This window comes from Sminthopsis crassicaudata, chromosome 5 (assembly GCF_048593235.1).
Source record: "Sminthopsis crassicaudata isolate SCR6 chromosome 5, ASM4859323v1, whole genome shotgun sequence".
NCBI lineage: Eukaryota > Metazoa > Chordata > Mammalia > Dasyuromorphia > Dasyuridae > Sminthopsis > Sminthopsis crassicaudata.
In genome coordinates, this window is record NC_133621.1 from 312,683,674 (window position 1) to 312,699,194 (window position 15,521).

General features: G+C 61.7%; 1 protein-coding gene across 3 annotated transcripts; it reads left to right on the forward strand.

The window, feature by feature from the left end:
• The first annotated feature begins 6,395 nt into the window (after window positions 1–6,395).
• On the forward strand, window positions 6,396–15,314 carry GTSE1 (G2 and S-phase expressed 1). Of its 3 annotated transcripts, XM_074272100.1 has the most exons (13): window positions 6,396–6,552; window positions 9,507–9,599; window positions 10,064–10,121; window positions 10,252–10,756; window positions 10,999–11,127; window positions 11,307–11,415; window positions 12,260–12,553; window positions 12,924–12,996; window positions 13,484–13,726; window positions 14,011–14,260; window positions 14,315–14,353; window positions 14,633–14,848; window positions 15,023–15,314. In XM_074272100.1, the coding sequence occupies exons 2-13, from the start codon at window positions 9,530–9,532 to the stop codon at window positions 15,107–15,109; spliced, it is 2,073 nt and encodes a 690-aa protein (XP_074128201.1). In that variant the 5' UTR covers window positions 6,396–6,552; window positions 9,507–9,529; the 3' UTR covers window positions 15,110–15,314. The 3 variants fall into 3 exon arrangements, with proteins under 3 accessions (XP_074128201.1, XP_074128199.1, XP_074128200.1); XM_074272098.1 differs by having other exon boundaries at window positions 6,397–6,552; window positions 14,011–14,353; XM_074272099.1 differs by having other exon boundaries at window positions 6,397–6,552; window positions 10,999–11,100; window positions 14,011–14,353.
• Window positions 15,315–15,521: the final 207 nt, after the last annotated feature.

The window sequence follows — 15,521 nt, forward strand, 5'->3', positions numbered from 1 at the left end:
GGCCCAGGAGGGCTGGCCGGCCAAGGGCCGTGCTGTGACAAGGCGTGGGCTACAGTACTGTCCTGAGTGGGCTCAGGAGTCGGGAAAGGTGGGCGGGAGGCAGATTGTGAAGGCCAGAGGGAGCCATGGCAGGTGAATGAGTGGCTTTTGGAAGCCCTTGGCGGAGGGTGGAGGCGGGAGATGGGGGAGCTGGGGGCAGGGAGACCCCTCGGGAGGCTATTGCCCTGGTTCAGAGAAGGTGAACTAGGGGCCAGCCACAGTGGGTCACCCCGAGGGAAGGGGATGTGTGTGAGAAGAGCTGCCCAGACCCGGGGCGGGGCGGGGGGCCGAGGGTCCTGTGGGGGAGGAGAGGGAGTCACGGCACCGAGTCCCCGGGAGCCAAGCGTGACGTCAGCGGCTTGTGTCCTCCCGGGACAAATATTTACATCCCGAGGCAGCACAGCCTTCTTCCAAGAAGTGGAGGCTGAGCCGCAGTCTGAGCGCCCGCGGGACCCATCCTTCCCCTTGCCTATATTTGGCCTCCTGCTGCACACTCAGGGCCGGGGCGGGGGGGAGGCCCTGCATCTCCCAGTCCTGAGCCAGCACTCTCTTGGTCCATCGGTCTGTGTTTGACTCCTCAATGATCATGGTCATTTCTACCACAGAGCATCCCCACATCTCCACAGACATTCCCCAGCCCCGGCTCAGCCGCGTCTCGGAGGAGACCTCCGTGATCTCAGGGGGCAGTCTGCAGGGGGCAGCACTGCTCCCAGAACCCCAGCCACGGACCAGGCTCGTCCTGCCACGGGGGCCAGGGTCCCATTGGGAGCCAGCATCCTCCTCGGCTTAGAGGCCACAAAGTGTGGCCGGAGGATGGAGACGCTGAGTCAGGGACGCGGGTCCAAATGCCTCCCACACAATGCCTTCCTGCTCCTTATAATTACAAGCCCAATGAAACTGCGCGTCCCCTTGGATCCGGCAGTGTTTCTAGGGGCTTATGTCCCAAAGAGATCTGAAAGGTGGGAAAGGGACCCCCGTGAGCAAAAAAAGTCTGCCGCAACCCTTTTGGTAGTGGCAAGACGCGAGAATCACTTGGAGAATGAGGGGATAAGTGACAGTATATGAATCTTATGGAATGTTATTGTTCTGTAAGAAACCATCAGCAGGATGACCGCAGAGAGGTCTGGACAGACTTCTATGAACTGACACTAAGACAAATAAATGAACAGAACTGGGGAGATCCTGGTGCAGGGCAACCACAGGGTTGGGTGACCATGGATTCTGATGGGCTTGGCTCTCTTCAGTCAGGGAGGCTTCAGACCAGTTCTGATGATCTTGTGATGAAGCCAAAGAGAGGACCCTGGGAACTGACTGTGCTTCACAACACAGCATTTCCACTCATTTGGTGACTGTTTGCTTCCATTTTACGTTCTTTCTCCTTATATTTTTTTCCTTTTTGAGCTGATTTTTGATATTGGTGGAAATCTGCATAGAAGAATCGCACGTGTTTAACCTACCTTGGCTTACTTGTCTGGGGGAAGGGAGGGAAAACATTTGGAACCCAAGTTTCGCAAGAGTTGAATGTTGAAAATGATCTATGCATATGTTTTGAAGAAAGAGCTTTAATAATAAAATAAAATTAAATTAATGTATAATAACAAGCCCAGGCTCCCATTTGTCCCGGGCCAAATGGGATCTTTGTAAAGCGTTCTGTAAATGCCTGTGCTATTCCCATCTCACCCCCCAGCCTCCACCGCTGCCTTTATCTTTAATTTGCCTTATCCTTATCTTGACTTTACCGACGAAGCTTTTAAGGCCCAATTTGGCTGCATGGCGTGAAGCAGCGTGCCATTTGGGGTCACTTTCAGGGTCAAAAGCTGGGGTCCCCGTGGATCTGCCAGGCCAGAGTTGGGTGCCCTCAGATGCTCTCAGCTGGGAAAGGGAAAACATGTGAGGCTAATAGAGGCCTAATCACCCACGAGACTGACAAGGCGGTGGAAGTGCTCTGAAGTCGGGAGGGTTCCTCTCTCAAACTCTACCTTCCCGCAGCACCAAGAGCAGGGTTTGGCTCACGGTAGGGGTCTCAGATGTTTTATTTAATTTGCAATGATGGAAGCACGGGCTTGTCCCTGAGCGGTCAGTGAACGGGATTGGGGTACAAAGAGGGGCAGGGGGAGAAGCTTCTTTGTGTCCGGGGTCTACAAGTCCTGGCTCTGGGCATTGCCCTCATTCCTCAGGGAACCTCCTCAGCAGAATGGTATCACCCGGTGATGAGGGCCCGCCCCAGCTCTCAACCTGGCACACGGTAGGTACTTAAATGCTGACTGAGTTTCACCTTGTAAGCCTCTTGGGAGGGTCAGTCACGGAGGTGAGAATACTCTGGGAATGACCCACCTATCCGACCACAGAGGAGGCACTGAAACAAGGGCACCTGCCCCCGCTCTGCCGAGCACCCCCCTCCAGACTTACGAGATGGAAGAAGCCTTCACTTTACCACTGGTGTCTGGTGGGGGAGAACATACACAGCAGCAAGGGAGAGGAGCCGTAGAGAAAGTGGACCTTAGTCATAACGTGTGTTCCCTCCACCCCAGAGACAGAGACAGAATAGAGACAGAGAGACAGAGACAGGCAGAGAAAGAAACAGAGACAGACAGAAATTGTGTGTGCGTGGTGGGGTACCTGGTAACTGGGAGCAAGGGCTGATCTTACATCATTTTATTCATTTATTTCTATTAAAGCTTTTTGTTTTCAAAACATATGCTTGGATCATTTTTCAACAGTGACCCTTGCAAAACCTGGTGTTCCAAATTCCCCCCTTCTCTCTATCCACTGGAGGTAAGCCAATATACCCTACATCATTTTTTAAAAATATATTTTATATACGAGTGGGAAGGCCGGGAGAAAGGCTGGCTTCATCTGCAGGCCCGAGTTCCCCCTCCGGAGGAAGGCGGCCTTGGTCCTCCTGAGTCCTTTGGGAGTGCTGGGCTCGCTCGGGGCCGGCCGGGCTAAGTCCTTCGCAGCGGATCGCCCCATGACGTTGCTGTCGCCGGGTTCTGCTCGCTTCCCTGCGCATCCGTTCATGCAAGTCCTTCCGGGGCCTCCCACATTTCAGTGGTAGTCCGTCCTGAGCACACAGCCACCTGTGCAGCCCAGTTCTAGCTGGACCTTCGGGCTGCCCTTTGCCAAGGAGGCCTTTGGAACGGAGGCTCACGCGTCCTTCCCCGAAGGCGAGAGCATGGAGTAGACGAAAGCTGGCCCAGCATTGCACCACCTGGGGCCTCCCCCAAGGCCCGCTTCCTCCTTGTGCCTGGGCCTCCTCTCCCCCACAGGTCCAAGCTACGGCCGTCGGCGGCGTGGATTCTCACGGGTCTCTGCGGGCCCAGACCCCCAGGACGAGCATGAGGAGGGCCAGGATGACCACGGTGTAGATGGCATGGACGGCGGGCAGCTGCTCCTCCCGGGCCCATCCAGGCTTGCCGCTGCAGGCGCGTGACCGGCCGGGGCCTGCTGCGGAGGGAGCTTTCTGCCGGTGTGCCCGGAGAGAATGGATCCTGGGGGAAATGCCAGGCTTTAGAAAGGGACCCAGAGAAGCGCGGGCTGGCGGGGATGAAAGCACGAGGAGCACACCATCACATGGGGAAGGGGCACCAGCCCCGGGGGCTTTCATGAGGAAAGGTCAGCGGGAGGATAAGAGGGAAGTGGCCGGCCCGGGAGGGAGCCAGGAGCCCCGAGGTGCGGAGGACGAGAGCCACTGTGACACGGGATTGTCCAGGAGTCAGAGGGCCTGCAGGTAGGGAGTGAGCTCCCCATCTCCGCAGGCTCCCAGGCAGAGAGAGTGGCGGGAGGCTGGCCCGAGCAGGTCCCTCTCGGTGCCCCTTGTGCTAGGAGTCCGCTTCTCCTCCACGCCCAGCCCCGCGGGGCTCCCCCCACCCTCCCCTGCCCGGGACCCAGCTTCCTCCTCTGTCAAATGAGAAGCATTGGAAAGTGTGAGGGTCCCCAGGCTGCCCCGGAGGGGCCACGACGAGGGCCACGACGTGCTCTACCTGCAGGGCCCAGGACCCCTGGCTCAGCCCAGGGCTTCCCTTCTGGGAAACGGGGATGCCCATGCGCTGAACTTCCCCTGCGGCCTCAGGGACTGGATAATAATATAAACAGCTCTCTGTGGGCCAGGCGCCCGGCCAAGGGCTTCAGGACCCGAGGTTTTATTTGGACCTTTATCCTGCTTTTAGGGAACTCCCGGGGTGGACATTCCCCCCCTCCCCCCCCTGCCGCAGACCTCTACCAGCTCTGGGACCTAAGGGTGGGGGGTTACTTAAGTGACCAAGCGACGGCATGGGTCAGGCAGGGCTTCCCCCTCCCCTCCCCCCACCTCCAGGCCAGCGGGCGGCCCCTCCACCACAGCTGCTTCTCCCAGAGGCCGCAGAACAAAGCCTCTGCTGGCTCCGTAACAGCCCGTAGGGCACCTGGAGCGGGGCGGCCCAGGGGGGCCGAGTAGAGTCAAGCAGAAGGCGGGCTCCCACGGAGTTGTGCCAGCTGTGCCCAGCAGGAAGCCCCGCCACAGCCCTCCCGGGATGGGGAGCTCGCCACCTTCATTCCACAGGGCAATGCTGCTGCGCCCAGGGGAGCCGTGGCTCTTACCTTCTGGAGACATTCCTGCCGCCGGTGAGCGTGGGCTGGGAACCTCTGGGCCCTCGGTGGGGGTCTGGGCCCTCGGTGGGGGTCTGGGCCCTCGGTGGGGGTCTGGGCCCTCGGTGGGGGGGGGTCTGGGCCCTCGGTGGGGGTCTGGGCCCTCGGTGGGGGTCTGGGCCGGCGCTCCCAAGGTGCCTGGGATCTTGCCCCAGCTCCCGGCCCACAAATAAGCTCTCCAACAGCCCTCTGTCCCCTGGGCACCGGGCGGGCCGGGGACGGAGAAGCCCCGAGGACAAATCCTGACTGCCTCTGTCCTAACGGCTGCAGCGGGCTGGCCCGCGTCCACCCCACGGGCGGCCGGGAAAGGCTCCAGCTCAGGGCTGGCGCCGGCCCCAGGAGGGGCAGTCCCGGAGCTCAGCGGCGGCCCAGCGCTGCGGGAGGACCGACTCCCCGCGTCCGGAAGAGGGGCCCCGGGCCAGACACAGCGGACTGGGACGTCCGGGGGTCTCTGTGAGACGGCGGGCGCCTCCGTTTGAGCCTCCGCTTAACAGGCCCAACTGCACCGAGCGGGGCCCGGGTGGCGGGGAAGGGCAGCCGCTGGCGGTCCGGCGCTGAGTGGGAGCTGGGCGGGGAGACGCCGGAGCCGCAGGGGCAGATCGCGCCCCCCAACTAAAGAAGGAGCCGGGGACGCCTCCCCGCTTTCTCCCAGCGAGCCCTGGGCAGCGGTGGCGCCGCGCCCAGGACCAGTGAGGGCAGCAGAGAAGGGGCTGCGGGATGCTCCCAGAAGCCGGCGGGAAAAGCTGGGGGGCGGGGGGCTTCTGCGCCCGTCACTAAGGGAGAGGGGCTTCCCGGCCTGGCTCACAGCGGCGGGGAGGAGCCCCTTTTTCAGCTAATTCCGGGCGGCTGCCTCGGTGTCCGCCGCCGATCACGGAGGGGGCACCCTGGGGGGCTCGGCGGCTCCGCGACGGGCCCTGCAGAGCCCCAAAGCCGGGAGGACGGGGTTCTGGAGATCCCCGGCAGTGACACGCGGGAGAAGTCTGCAGGGCGTCCTTCCCTCCTCCGCCCTCGGGCCACAGCGTGCACGCTGACCGCTGCCCACAAGCTGAAGCGCGCCTGGTGCCCTCCCCGGCTGGACCACCCGCTCCCCTACAATTTTTTCCCACGCCAAAGCCTGTGTTTCTGTGCACTTATTAATCACCAACTGTATGGCAGGTGATCTGCCTGGCCCCGAGGGTACAAAGCCCCAGGGGAGCGGTGTCTGCCCTCAAAGAGCTTCTGCTGTATGTGGGAGACCGGGGAGGGGGATCCAGAAGGAAACAGACTTGGGGAAGCCATTTAACAGCCGGGGAACTGAGCCCCAGAGAGCCTGGTTTGCCCAAGGCAGGATCTGAACCCAGACTCCCCAGCGCAAATTTTCCACTGATCCTTTGACATTCAGTTCTCATTTCCTAACATTTTTCCCTGAGGCTGGGGTTAAATGACTTGCCCAGGGTCACACAGCTAGGAAGTGTTAAGCTCTATCCACTGAGCCACCTAGCCGCCCCTAAAATTAACTATTTATCTTTAGAATGGAAGAGAGAGTTCACAAGAGTGCTCCTCCACCAATCACATTTCAGCCCATAGACTTGTGACCAATGCGCATGCGCCCGACTGTCAGCTGGACTACATTTCCCAGGAAGCCAAGGGACTGAGGGGGCCGGAAGGGGCCGGCCCAGCTTGATTCAAACAGACCAATCGCCAGCGAGGCTCTCCGGACACGTGTTTCTTGCCGAGCCAGGGGGTGGGGCAGGGAGAGGAAACGACTCGGTTTTAAATCAGTTGGCGGCAGCGGTGGCGGTGACAGGTGAACCTGTGACGGAGACTCCGGTGAGGAAGGGACGCATCGAGTTGGACTCCCTCGGGCTTGGCTGCGAAGGAAGGGCCCTCGGCTCTCGGTGGAGGGAGGTAAGCAAACGGCGCTGTTGTGAGGATGGGACCCCCTCCCCTGCCTGCCCCACCGAGGAATGTCCCCGGGGGAGTGGGGGGGAGTCACGTGGTACTTGTTCCCTCCTTCTTCCGGCGCCCCCTTGGAGCAAAGTGCTCCCGGCCCTCCCCTCCCGCCCACCTCATGTCAAGCGACTTTGATGGGAAGGAGGAGCCCAGAGGATGGACCGAAGGCACCCTTTTGACAAGATGGAGAAACTGAGGCCCAGGATCAGGCGTTCCCCTTCCCTCCCACCAGGGATCCTGGCTGGAAAGGGGAAAAAAAGGGTTAGAAGACCCCCCGCCTGTTATTCAAATGGCAAACAGGCCAGGAGAGTGGAAGATATACAGCTGGGGGGGGAAGCCCAGAGACCCCCAGTCTGCCCCGCTAGCCCCCTAGAAAGGGGGAGGGGAGTCTTCCGTCCTGGTCTCAGCTTTCCCATCTGTCCAGTGGGAGACTTTGGATTAAAGTTTCTGAATGCCTCATCCCCCTGGCTGAGTATGTGACTTATTGTCCCGTTCCTTTGCTGGACCTTAGATCTGCCTCGGAGAATGAAGAGCTTCTGAGGTCTGTAAGGGAGAGATGTTAGAGACCCTTCCCCACTGGTGGAGCTGGTCTCGCCGCAGAAGTCATTGTCTTTCCTCCTAAACCCTCCCTGGCTTATCGTCCCGTTACTTCAAGGGTATCCTTAGCTCACATCTCCCCCTCCCCAAACACCCCAAATTGTGATTTGAGGATTTCATTTCTGTAGCATCTCTTGTCCTTTTCTCTTTTAAAGCAACTGTGGTCCAATTTACCAATGCAGCTCTTAGCCTTTTCACCTCTGCAGCACCTCTTGCCCATTTCACCCTTGCATCACCTGGTCCATTTCACCTCTGCAGCACCTCTTGCCCATTTCACCCTTGCATCACCTGGTCCATTTCACCTCTGCAGCACCTCTTGCCCATTTCATTGCTGCAGCAACTCTTGCCTGTAATATTCTCTTCTCTAAAATATAATTGTTCTCTGGAGCAGGTTTCTTGGGGAGCTTCTGGAGGCAGCCTTCGTTTCAGTTCAGTTCAGTAATCCCAAATGCAGCCAAGAGTCCAAATTCTTTACTGTCTCTTTCCAAATCTTATCTCCTTCACTTGGGGCTCGGCTAGTTTTCTGGAGGCCTTCCCGATCTTGGTTTTCATGTTCTGCACAGGACCACCTGCCATCGCTTCTCTGCTTTCCTTCCTTCTACCCGATTTGTAAATCTCTCTAATGGAATCCTGACTCTGAATCTCTGGAAATCCTCCTTGGCCCCCGGGAGCTTCTTGCTTATATGCTGTCCACTGAGTACACACCAATCATTTCATCACTAGGAAACCATTATTTGTTGTAGGATTAAATCAATGATAATTAGATTTAACCATTGTCTCCTCAATGCCACTAAGTGCCTTGTTTCAAGGTCTGGCCCATCACATCTCCTTGTAGATCAGATCAATCATCCTGAACCGAGCTCATTCAGATAGCTATTGTCTCTATCCAATCCACTGACTTAAAACCTTGTAAGAATCCTAAATGGGCCCATTTCATCTCTGCAGCTCTTCTTGTCTATTTCACTTCTGCAGCATCTCCTCCCATCTCTCCTCTGACCCCGCCCCCATGCTACTCCTGGATGGTTGCCATAGCTGCTGGGGCATCTACCTGCCTCTAGTCTCTTTCCACTTCAGTCCATTCTCCATTTGGTCACCAAGTGATTTTCCTAAAGTAAGTCTCATTTTTAAGACAGATGCGGGGGCAGCTGGGTGGCATAGTGGGTAGAGCACCAGCCCTGAATTCAGGAGGTCCTGAGTCTGGCCTCAGACACTTAATACTTCCTTGTTGTGTGACCCTGCTCAAGTCACTTAACCCCCTATTGATTCAGCAAAAAAAAAAAAAAAAAAAAAAAAAGACATAGGAAATGCTCTATTAGTCCTTGAAAGCCTTTTATTACTTACTTTTCCTTCCTTTCCAGTCCACCCCCCCCTAACTTCCTGACAAGTTCTCTGCGGTCCCATGACTGCAGCCTCCTGGCTGTTCACAAATAAGAGCCTCCACCTTTGGGTTCTGGGCCTTCTCTCTGCCCCCTATTTTGTGACCATTCTTTCTCCTCTGCTCCAACTACTGACGTCCCTGACAACTAGAATCCCTCCTCCTGCAGGAAGCTTCCCCAGCCCCTCTTCATGCCAGCTTCTTCCCTCTCTCAGTTTTTTCCTTGCTTATCCCGCGTCGGGCTTTTTTGTATGTATTTGTCTTTCCTTTTGACTCTGAGCTTTTGGAGGCCAGGAACTCGCGTTCTTTACCTTTCTCTGTATCTGTAGCGTTTAGCATTGTGCCCAGCATAGGGCAAGCATTTAATGTTTATTGTATTGAATTATGACTGCACCAATGTGTGTCCTAGGGCAGGTCATTTCATCCTTGAGCCCCCATTTTCCTCCCATGTAATGACAGGAACTGTCAAGAACGTCTGCAAAACACTTTCTAGATGAATATCAGCTCCTTTTGTAATACCCCTCCTCCCTGACTTGTACACAGGAGGTGTTTAATAAGTGCTTATCACTGTGAAGTAGGAAGTACCCATTTTATAGATGAGTCCAAGGCTTAGTCACGTGAAGCTACTTGGGCTAAGATTTTCTGGGACCTAGATACTGCTGCTGTTCTCCAGAGCTGTGGTTGAGGTCTAGGACCCTGGGCTGCCCATCCTCCCCCCTCGGACACTTCATGGGGCCTCTGCTAAAAACAGAGGGGCTGGTGGCCGTGGGACCCTGAGGAGGAGAAGCCTGCACCTGGAAGCCCGACGCAGGGGCGAGATCCCTGAAGAACACGGGGACTGATGATTGGGGAGTTAGCGCCCCACTAATGTGGATGGTGGAGGGCAAGGACTCTTCAGGTTGAGGTCAGTGTGCTCTCCCGTTGGGTTTGCTGGCAGGTGCTTCTCTTTTGGCGTTCACCATGGAGGAAGGCGAGGGAGGCTCGGTGAGGGGAGTCCCCAAGGGAGAAGCCGCCGTGGGCACTCAGAATGGTAAGGATGTGCTGGCGCAGGCGGCCTGCGTTCTCGTGGTCCCTGGGCCAGGATTGCTTTCATCCCGTGTGCTCTGAGGTCACGTGGTGACCTGGAGGAGGCGGAGAGCTGAGGGACTCCCAGCTTTGAAGGGAGCCGGGGATGCCCCATTGGGCCCTGCCACCCTCGGGAGAACGTCAGCCCCCGAGAGTGAGGGGTGCCTCGGCCGCCCTCGGCCCTCCCCATGCCAGCTGAGCCTCCCCTCTCACTTGAGGCTGCCCTGGGGCCACCTCCCCAGCCCTGCTCCTGCTCTAGAGCCTCCCTTCCCGGCCTCTCTCCTCTGGCCCGGGCCCTCCCCTTCACATCTGCCTCAACCGTGCCGGGCGCACAGTGAGCGCTTCCCAAAGGCTCGCTCCTTGGCTGATCGGGAGCAAAGGGGGCATCCTCCTTGCCCCATCTCCCCCACACCGGCTCCTCTATTCCAGACCTTCCTCTTTTGGCTGATGAGAAATTTGACTTTGACCTCTCCCTGTCTTCATCCAGGTGAGTGGAGATGCATTGCCCATTGTCCCCCTCCTGCCCCCCCCCCCGCTCTCTGCCCCCCACTGCTTGCTCCCCGCACCCCCATCCCCATCTCCCCGTAAGCAGTGCCCCCATCTTTCTCGCGCCCCAGTGCCAACGAGGACGACGAGGTTTTCTTCGGGCCGGTCGGACACCGGGAGCGGTGTGTGGCCGCCAGCCTGGAGCTGCAGGGCTTGGTGCCCGCGGAGTCGCCGCCGTGGAGCCCCCTGGCGGGGGAGCAGTTCCAGGAGATCTTCCGGGAGGCACGCCTGCTGGCGCTGCAGATCAAGAGCAGTAGCAAGAAGGCAGCGCCCAGAGCGCCCGAGCCGGACCCAGGGGAGGACTTCGTGCGGGAGGCCCGGCTGAAGCTGGACATCTTTGAGCAGGGCCTGCGGGCCCGCCGCAGCCCCCTGGCGCTCAAAAGGGAGACCTACTGCGTGCCGACCCCGGAGGCGGGCCCAGTGCGCACGACACTCTCCTTTGCCGACTCCCCGGGGGCCCCGGAGCCCGCTCCCAATGCCCGCCTTCAGAGCCAAGGGGCACCTGAGAAGAGAGCCACAAGTCAACTGCAGCCCCCCCGGCCCTCGTCTGCGCTTGGAAAGGGGGCCCCTGCCAAGGTAGCCCACCCCAGGGTGCCGCATGGCCCATCCCAGGAGGGAGGGTTGTCTGGGCCTGGGCAGAGTGACGTGAGGGCGGGTGGGAAGGCATGCAGCCCTAGTGGGCTCCCACCCAGCTCTGCCATTCATGGGCCTGGTACCTCAGGACCTCCTGCTCCCCTCGCCGTGGGGCGCCCCGCTCCCTCGTGCCCTGCTCTGTGGGCATGCGATGATTCTCACGGACCTCACCTCTGGTGTTCCAGCCGCAAGCAGGAAGAAAGACCGCTCCTCCCAGGCCTCGCACCACAGGCTCCCGAGTGTCTTTGGGGGCCGGGCCCTCGGACCAGTCGGGCAGCACTCCGGAGGTGGGCGGCGCCCCCGCTCCCAGCAAGGTGCCCAAGTCTCGTGGGGTGGGGGAGGGGGCCCTTGGCCAGGGCCGGCGGGATATCTGAGGGAGGTACGGGTGGCCCCGTGCCGGCCTCATGCCCACGGGAGCCTCTTGGGGCAGTGGAACCTGGGGAGGGTTCGTGGGGTCACTTCTGCTCATTCTGGATTTGGCGCCTTCTTTTAGTTTGGGGCGAAGAGGATCCCACTGAAGCCTCCTGGACCCACCAGGGCCCTCCCTGGGAGAATGAGCACCTCCACTTCGAGCTCATTAGGGACCCCGGCAAGGGTCAAAGGTGAGGTCCTGCCACTGCCAGCGAGCCTGTGGCCATTGGGGCTGGGGCAGCGGGAGCCAGGGAGGGAGGGGGCAGAGGCGGAAGCCAGCCCGGGCGAGGTGTGGCCTTCTGGGCTCCGAGTCCCAGGGCTCCCTCAGGCAGCTGTGGGCGGGCAGGGACCACGGGCACACCTCCGGGGCCAGGCTTCCTGGTCATGGCTGCAGCGGGCTGTGCGTGTGCCCCCTGGGCGTCATGGAGACGGGACTGGCCCCCCTCAGGCAGGGGGAGCAGGGGCTGGAGGTACCACTGTGCGGGCAGGCGGGGGCGGACACAGGGGCAGGCAGACAGACAGATGGGCCTTCAGTGGACACGGAGGGACAGATGCCCAGCCTCCCTTCTGTAAGCCGGGCCTGCCCTCTCAGGAGCTTTGCCAGAACAGCCTCAGAGTCGGGGAGCTCTGGGTTCAAGCCCAGCCTCAGTGCGGTGCTGCCGAGCCTGAACACGTGACCCGGGGTGCCAGGTCGGGGAGCATGGCGCTGCCCCCGCCTGTCCCCTCGCCAGGGCTGCCCCTGGCCGCTGCTGGCCCAGTCTGGGACGTCTGGCAGCTCACAGTCCGTGGGCAGAGTCCAAAGCCCATTGTCCTCCCCTGGGCCCGGACTCTCGGCCTGCTCGTGGCTGGCAGCCTCCATCTGGTGGCGAGGGGAGGTAACTGCAGGCCAAGTCTGCAAGGGGGCCCAGCAAGGCTCCACACTGGCTCCTGGTTCCCGCTGGTGGGACCAGGGAGCCAGGGGGCTGGAGGTGTGCCCAGACCTGCGTGTGTGCGTTTGGGGGGTCCTCACTCTGCCCCCGGCTCTTCGGCTTGCAGCCAAACCAAGCGAGGCTTTCGGCCGCCTGGCGGACACTCCCCGGCCCAAGCCGAGCGGCCGGCTGAGCTGCGGGGGCGCCTCCTGCCCAAAGCAAAGCCAGGCTGCGCCCTCTGCCATCCCGGCCGTGCCCTCTGCTGCCCCCTGTGCCGCCCGCGCCAAGGAGCCACAGACGCCCCAGACGGGGATCCGGAGGCCGAGCTCCCGTCCCAGCCTCTCCCAGCTGACCAAGCCCAGGGCGCCCAAGGCGGGGCCCCCGGCCGCCAACCCACCCCGAACGGCTGCTCTCTCTGCAGGTGAGGCTGGCCCAGGAGGCCCTGGCATTCTCTTTGAGGGAGGGGGGCTGAGCTCTGGCCAGCCTGGCTAACCAAAGGAGGGGGATTAAGTCCCCGCGGGCCCGGTGTTGGGGTGCCAGGTCCCCCTTGTAGAAAGGGAGAAGGTTGGGGCCTGGGAGCCCAGGCTGAAGGGGCAGCGTTTGCCCAGAGGGAGGCAAGGGACGTGGGGCCGGCACCTCCCCTTCGGGCCTTTGTTGGCGTGGGGCCCCACAAACACGGGTGGTCAGTGGGAGTCGGGCTAGAGCAGCGTTAGCACGTTGGGCCCCATAGACCAGGGGCGGGACCACGGTGGGCGAGAGGCCCCCGCAGCTAACGCCCCCTTGGGTTCCAGGCGTCTCGCCAGACACTGTGACTCCTTGTGGCCAGGGCCCGAGCCAGCGGCCGTCAGGACCCTCCTTTGGAAGGTAAAGAGCATCCCTCGGCCCCTGGTGCCCCAGAGTCTGGGGGAGGGGGGTCCCTGAGCTCTCCTTGGCCTGTGGGATGCTGGTTGTGGGCACCCGAACCCAGGACCTGTTGTTGGCCACGTGCCGGGCGGGCCTTTGCATTCGGCTTATCGGCTCGGGGGCCTCTCTCCCCACTGGACCGTAATCCCCCTAAGAGTGAAGGCCACGTCTTCCTCACCTCGGGGCCCAGCCTCGCGTATACAGCAGGTGCTCCATGAAAGCTGGCCGAGAGGCGCTGGGGGCTCCCTGGCGGGGTGGGCTTTCTCGGCCTCCGGTTGCCTTCTGGAGACCTTGGTTTCTCTCACTGTAGGCTCTGGTCTCACCACAGGAATAACACCTAAGGGCGCTGCCAAGGCTGGGCCCAGAACCCCAAACCCTTCCCCGGCTCCAAGGCGACCCCCCGCCCGCAGGCCCTCGCTGAGCCAATGTGGTCTTTCTTGTGTTCCAGCGCTGCCCCAAGAGTCACCCCTGCCCGCCGCTCCTCGGGGGGGGCCCTGCAGCCCCCCGGGCTCAGCACCCGAACCCCCCTGAGCGTCCGGCGCCTGTCCGCCCTGCCCTCGCCGTCCGGGCGCCGAGTCTCAGCACTTCCCGTGTGGCCAACGCCCAGAACTGGCCCGAGGGCCACCTCCCTGCCCCGGCCGGGAGCCACCCGGCCCCCCTCACAACTGTCCCCCAAGCAGGCCAAAGGCAGGTGAGATGAGGCCCCCCTCATGAGGCCACAGCCAGGGCGTCTCCCAAAGGGTGGCAGCCCCTGGGCGCCTCTGTCTCCCCGGGACGAGAGAAATGGTGCCATGGAGCCCCTGCCCGCAGCCCCCTCCCATCCAGCCAGGCTGCTCCTGTGCCCGCGGGTCCTGGCCCAGGAAGGTGCCATCTCAGCGGCCCTGTGGTCCACAGAGGACTGGAGGGCATCCCCGGGAGCTGGTAATTATGTGGGCACCTGTGCCAGAACGCCCCGGTTCCTCTTTCCCCTCCTAGGCCTGAGCAAGCCCAGGAAACAAGCAGGCCGGGAGCTTGTCCCACCTTGGAATCCCCGGGGCTGGCACCTTTGGCCCTCAGCTTTGCTTCTCCGGAGCAGACGGCACTGGAGACCCCTGAGCCGGAGACCACGAAGCAGCCAGAGGCCCCCGAGCCACAGGCCAGGGAGCAGCCGGAGGCCAGGGAGCAGCCGGAGGCCAGGGAGCAGCCGGAGGCCAGGGAGCAGCCGGAGGCCAGGTTGCAGCCGGAGGCCAGGGAGCAGCGGGAGGCCAGGGAGCAGCGGGAGGCCAGGGAGCAGCCGGAGGCCAGGGAGCAGCCGGAGGCCAAGCCAGCCCCCTCTGAGGTACGGGGAGTGGGAAGGGCAGGTAACCCCGATGGCTACTCCGGTGACCCCAGCCTTTGGCCTCCCACGTGTTAGGAATCCACCCCCCCGGTTAAAAGTAGGCTCTGGGCTGCTAAGAGGCCATGGGGGGCTTGGTGTGAGCTGGGGCCCCATGCGTGGTGGCTGCCCGTGGCCCTGAGGCCTGGCGGGAGTGGGCATGAAGGCCCTTCCCCCCACATCCTCTGCCAAGGCGGGCTTGGTGGGCACTGGGGCCCCAGTGACCGGTGCCCCCTCTCCCAGGCCGTGCTCATCCACATCGGAGCCCCAGCCCGCACCGTCCCAGCGCCGCCTCCCCACTGCCCGCCGCTCATCGACTTCAACAGCCCTGAGGCGGGCCCGCGGCGGCTCCCCCTGACCCCGCTCACGCCCGGCAAAGGCCAGCTTCTCATCGACCTCTTTCACTCTCCAGAAGTGGCCAAGGGCGGCCCGTGCAAGCCTCTGCCCGTCACGGGCCAGGTGAGTGGGGGCCGGGGGCTCAGGGAGGGCTCCTCAGCTGGCCCCCAGGGCCGCCCCTTCCCCGTGGGGGCCCCCGGGCCCAGCCCTGCGTCAGACAGCGTCCCCAGGGCCCGGTGCCTCCTGCCTTGTCTCCCCCAGAGGGGGCTCAGCCCCTCCTCCTCCCTTCTCTTGCAGCTGATAGACCTGAGCTCTCCACTCATCAGCCTCAGCCCCCTGGCGGAGGACAAAGAAAACCACGACTCGCCGCTCCTCAAGTTTTAGGTGGCCCGGGAGGGCAGGAGCACCGGCCTGCCACACGGGGGAGCACCGAGGCCGCCCGCAGGCGGCTCTCCCTCAGGACACTCGCCACTGACAAAGCGCGTAATTTTGGGGGACAAGTTTTGTTTTTTATTTTTATCGTTTTGCTTACAAAGGCTAAAAGAGGTGAAATAAAAGTCCGAAAAACTGGTTTTTCCTCCTCGCCGCATGCGTAGCCAAGGTCACTGTGCCCCCTAACCCGAGCAGCGCCGGCACTGGGGTGTGGAGGAAGGCGGCGGCCGCGGCTGGCACCGGACCGGCCCAGCCCCCACCGTCCGCGCCCTCGCTGTCCCGTAGGCGGGAAGCCCCGGAGCAGGAGTCCTGGGGAGTCCCAGATGGGGCGGCAGGGGAGGGCGGCCAGCAGACAGGAAAGCCC

Coding starts and splice junctions, on each gene's coding strand:
- GTSE1 (XM_074272098.1), top strand. CDS start 9,530: ATGGAGGAAGGCGAGGGAGGCTCGGTGAGGGGAGTCCCCAAGGGAGAA. Junction 12,997..13,483: donor TCAGGACCCTCCTTTGGAAG/GTAAAGAGCATC, acceptor CTTGTGTTCCAG/CGCTGCCCCAAGAGTCACCC. Junction 13,727..14,010: donor CCCAAGCAGGCCAAAGGCAG/GTGAGATGAGGC, acceptor TTCCCCTCCTAG/GCCTGAGCAAGCCCAGGAAA.